This window comes from Triturus cristatus, chromosome 7 (assembly GCF_964204655.1).
Source record: "Triturus cristatus chromosome 7, aTriCri1.1, whole genome shotgun sequence".
In the NCBI taxonomy this organism is placed as follows: domain Eukaryota; kingdom Metazoa; phylum Chordata; class Amphibia; order Caudata; family Salamandridae; genus Triturus; species Triturus cristatus.
In genome coordinates, this window is record NC_140590.1 from 1195373853 (window position 1) to 1195378914 (window position 5062).

General features: G+C 42.5%; 1 protein-coding gene across 1 annotated transcript; it reads right to left on the reverse strand.

The window, feature by feature from the left end:
• Nucleotides 1–1320: 1320 nt before the first annotated feature.
• Nucleotides 1321–2268, reverse strand: LOC146811581 (taste receptor type 2 member 9-like). Its single transcript, XM_085615071.1, has one exon. It carries the CDS (start codon nt 2266–2268, stop codon nt 1321–1323), a length of 948 nt encoding a protein of 315 aa, XP_085471197.1.
• Nucleotides 2269–5062: the final 2794 nt, after the last annotated feature.

Genomic DNA, 5062 nt, shown 5'->3' on the forward strand with positions numbered 1-5062 from the left:
GTAGTAACATGCACAAAGCAGCAGGCAAGGTGCAATGTGCTCACGCTAACTTAGTGAAGACGACAATGTCCCTATGGGCCACATGACAGGTTAAATGATAATAACTCTTACAAAATACTTAGACTCACGGGATGATGTAATCAGCAATGTCATTAGTGATGTCATTTGAGATGTCATCAGTGATGTTACTGACCGTGTCATGAGTGATGTAATATGTGAGGTCATAAGCAGTGCATTGCGGGGATGTAAGTTATAGTTAACTAAGGTAACTATAACTGCTGAACCTCTATGGCGTTGGATAAGTGAAATCTGAACCTAACTATAACATCGCCATAACCTTTGGCTTTTTCAGTGAATTTCTAAGGTTTTTTAAATTCAGTTTCCTAACTATACCATTCCTGTAACCTTTTGTATTTTCAGTGAATATATATATATATATATATATATATATATATATATATATATATATACATTCCTGCTTGCTTGCTTTACTCTGTGTCATTGTCAAGAAGCTTCTCCCACTTATTCACAAAATTCCTGCAGCGCGGGCCACCCACCAGGCTATGTTGATGAAATCTGCTCCCTCCGTCTTAAGTATTGGGCAAGCAGTTGCCCTATTCGTGAAAATCTTTTAAGTACATTGTTAGTCAAATATGTCCTGTGCAAGATATTTCATTGTATTAACTTCCCTTGCCATCATTTTACTTAATTACAGAAGCAAAGGTATCAATATTTCAGCAGGTCCTGTGGCACCGGGGCACGTGTGAAAAAGGTCCTACTTCACCCCAATGAGCCACTGTTTTTTACACCAAGCTAGGGGACAGGGAGGACCAATACTTTGTTGAATTAGGGTCCACAGCACCCTTGCTACTCTGCTACTTCATACCGGTGCGTCCTAGCACCTTGCTCCCCACTTGCTGAAAAAAAGGAAAGCAAATCCTTGCTTCCTGCTTCTTTCTCCAAAGACCCTCATAAGCCACCATACTCAGCCAAAACATCCTTCACCCAGAAATAAAAAGAAGTATTTGATAGTCTGATACCCTCTGGTCATCCTTTCGCTCTGCAGCCTTGGGTGCTTTCTCTGAGAGAGCTGAGAGGTGGTGGGCGGCTGACAGCAGCTCTATTGCTGGAATAGCCTGCTGTCGGCTTGGAAAGAAGTCATTTTAGAGTTTCTAATGATAAGAAGAAAATCTCTGGTACTGTTGTGACTTGTGAGCCCGAAGAAACAGGAAAAAAGTAGAAGACAACTTTAATGCTTTAGTTGTTTAAGCTGTTCTGGATCTTTTCTTTGGTGCTATCGCTGCCATTGAGAGCTGCAGATCACAAAGGTTTACTGTTTTTAAAAGCAATGTAGTTCTTGAGGGTCCAGAGAAGACGTTCTGAAGCACGCCTCAGTTTGGTGTTCCCTTTGATTAACAAAATGGATTCCACTGCAACTATGAAAAGCAGCACCATCCAGCAGATCGTGGCCTCCAAAGACGCGACCTGAAAGATATTCTGCCAAATCAACATGGCCATCAGGAAGTAGAATATGTATATGAAGAGTTGGGACACCACTGTTTTGGCGGCCTTGATGTGAGCTTCCAGTCGAGGCTTGCTGGAACAAGGCAGGTTCTGCTCCATGTGACGCTTGTGTCTACAGAGGGATCTGATGATCAGCGCCGAAGAGGTCACTCCAAGGACTAATGGGAAGCAAAAGCCAATGAGGGTGGTAATGACTATATAGTAACAAGGCACACCTGGTGCATCTCTTTCGTGGGTGGAGTTTGCTGTGAGATTGCTAACCATGTTGTGGTTGTATTCATGACTTAAAAAGAAATAGACTACAGGAGCACTCACTATGAGGGATATCAGCGCTCCCCCAAACGACAGGTGCTGAATTACTACTGGCAACCTCATCTTCAGCCTGCTGAGGAGGGGGTGCTTGAAGTCCACAATCCTCAGGCAATAGAAAACAGATAGACAGGTTGAGAACCAAAACGCAGTGACTCCTAAAAAGAGAAAGAGACCAGTAAAAGCCCCCCGAAGTTTGAACGTTGCCTGAAGACCACTGTATTGCAAAATGAAGACATTAAATAAACATATTGAACTCTGGAATACAATTTCCATGGTGGCCAGCATGGTGAGGATGATGTCCACAGAGTTAATGCTCCTGCTATTCTTCCAGTCTAGAAGATTCACAACCACCATAAATGTGTTGATGGCAATGCCGACCACTGTTTGAGCCGCGATGATGGCCAAGCAAACGACATGCCAGGGGCTCACCATGGTCTTCCGTCAATGGAACAGCAACTGGTCTTATTCAGGTACTCTGTCTGTAATGTTCCTGCCGTTAGAATGTAAGATCTGTGATTAAAATCCGATTGCTCACTGAAGGCTCATGGCTATGCTGTGAGTCTATGGTGCTTCATATCATGCAGAAACTATATTCCATTTCTATCCATCCTGCTTATTTCTGAAAGAATGCAAATGTGGGGAGTGCCTCACAAATCCTCAGAGCAGACCACAAATTTGCCTTAGAAGCTTTCAGTATTCAAATTAAGCACAGTCTATTTTTGCTTTGTAGAGGTGATCACACAGTGTTGGCACTTGTGCTGCTTGGTGGCTCTGTTTAGCACTTGGAACGCCTGATTACTCTAAGCACGCATGCGCCACAGCCTTATGACAAGGCTTTGTTCCGGCTTCAGATCTGGTGTTGTGGGCATAAACTAGCCAAAGTTTACACCTTTTGTGAACTGGACTGAGGGCCCAATTTAGAGTTTGGTGTACAGGGTTCTCTGTCACAAACATACCCTCTCCATCCAACGGTAGTGCTCTGGCTGGCTCTGCTGTCACAAAGCTTACTCCAACAGGCCGATGGAGTAGAGCTTGTTAGAGTTAAGACATTAGTACGCCCGTCACATATTAGAGCAGACAGTCTGATGTTTTTATTCCTGTCCATCACCAACAGGAAAAACCTGTCAGGATTGGCCAGAAAACTGACCACCGCACACTGGAAATGTTTTTTTGTTTTGCAAAAACAAACTTCCACTTTGGGGGTTGTTTTTGAAAAACAAAATTTTTGTGTGCGTCAGTCTGAAAGAGGGCAGCCACACACCAAGCTTGCAGTGCCTTCAGAGGAACTGCCTTGATGGTTAATCCTCTGAAGAAAGAGGGATCACAACTGAACTTGCGATGACCTCTAAATATGGCAGGCAGAAGTCCGCCAGGGTGGCAGAAGGAATGTCGTCCACCACACTGATGCACAGCGGGCGTCATGCCAAAGTATAAACCAAGCCCTAAGAGTTGCTTTGCCAGATCTTAGGATACAAATCTTAGAGTAAAGGCTGGCATCTTGGGATTGTCCAGAAATGCCAATCAACCTTAATGCTGCAGTTATCATTGGCAGCCTAAACAAGTTGTGAAAGTTATGCATTGTTCAGTTGGCAAAGAAATTGCTTGAGTTTGAACACTTCTGTATCATAGTGCATAACCAAAAGGACCGGTTAGGAGAAGAGTAGAGTAAAGACTATCTAAAAAACATGCCTTCAGAGTCTCATAGGACAATTCTGTATATCAACTTAGGTGTTCTGTTTCAAAGTTTGCCACACTGCAGTTGTTTGTCAGAAAATTGATAATAAAAATATTGTCTAACTTAAATAAATATAATTTACAAATATATTGCTCCTTTGGGGTAGATTTTCTTTTATTAAAACCAATTGGGTAATATTTTGTAATAATATTTAGAACACAATACTTTTGTTAGAAGATATTTAAGCCAGAATACTCTGGTGCCAAGTGAACGCTTTAGGAGTTCTGTATATCAGGTCAATCTGGATCCATTCCCCAATCCTAAGGCACTTAATAAGGTTCTCATTTACATGGTTAACATAGAGAGTATTTATAAGAAGAACCAGGACCCATACCTGTCTGACTCCCATGGCAAACTGAAAATTATCAGTGCACTCCTCAGGGTGATATTCTACTGTTGCAGCAGGGTTTAGCGTACACTCTCTGGTGAAAGCACCACCCTCCAAATCCATATTACAACAAGAGCTCACAATTTCTTCCTATTGTCATGATCAAATCATGTTGTCAGATCCATGGAACTTAAATTGACCGTTTGGGCCATTCCTTTACAAAGAGATTATTAGATATACATTTTAAAATTACTCAAGAGTGCCCAGACTTTCCCATAACTCATAGGACCTCATTATGAGCAACCCAGTTAATTGTGATATGTGCGGTAACTCCAGTTACCGCTCATACCACAAGTATGAATTATATTGGCAGGGCTAGCATGCCGATATCCATGGGGGGGAGAATGCCCAGTATTTGCTAGTGCAGCTTTTGGAGCAGTAGGCATCAGAATACATTTTGTTCTCTGAAAACGTGTAATTTGGTAGTATTTATCACACATCAATAAATTTGCACTCTAAAGCTAGATTTTATAAGGTGCAATAAATATCGCATCAATTGCCAGGCCACTCATAATGAGGCCCATATTGTTTACCCAGGTGAAATTGGGAGTGAAATTGAGTCTGAGTTAGTGCTTTTCTTAAATGTAGTAATTGTTACTGAACAAGACCAAGACACTGAGTGCTGTTAAGAGATTGAGTGCTATACCGCAGTATGAAGGAAACCCCAAAGATAAGCATTATCAGTCAATCGGCCTGGATCAGGGCATTTGTGATGTGGGTCTCTTGCATGGATTAGTTCCCCTAAATTGAAGACTAGGCGAAGGCCATGTGTTGCATATTTGATAGAGACTTCTAGCTGCAGATTCCTTGCCCTAGAATTATGCCCTGGCGTCAGACTGGATCTGGATATTTTTGAGCAGTACCCCTGCGTACTGGTAGGTGGGGTCGTTCGGCTCCATGCCAGCATCGTCCGCACCAGAAGTGGTGTATGCTGTACCTATATAGGCACCACCTCGGTACGCTGATATCAGCTCTTTCCTTTCCACGCCAGATAGCACAGATCTGCGAAGAGCCACCTCTCAGCCACTTTTTGACAGGCTTTTTAAAAAACTTTTTTTTGTCCCCCATCTTTTTGAGAAATACTTTTTTCTGGTGTAACAGGA

Coding starts and splice junctions, on each gene's coding strand:
- LOC146811581 (XM_085615071.1), bottom strand. CDS start 2,268: ATGGTGAGCCCCTGGCATGTCGTTTGCTTGGCCATCATCGCGGCTCAA.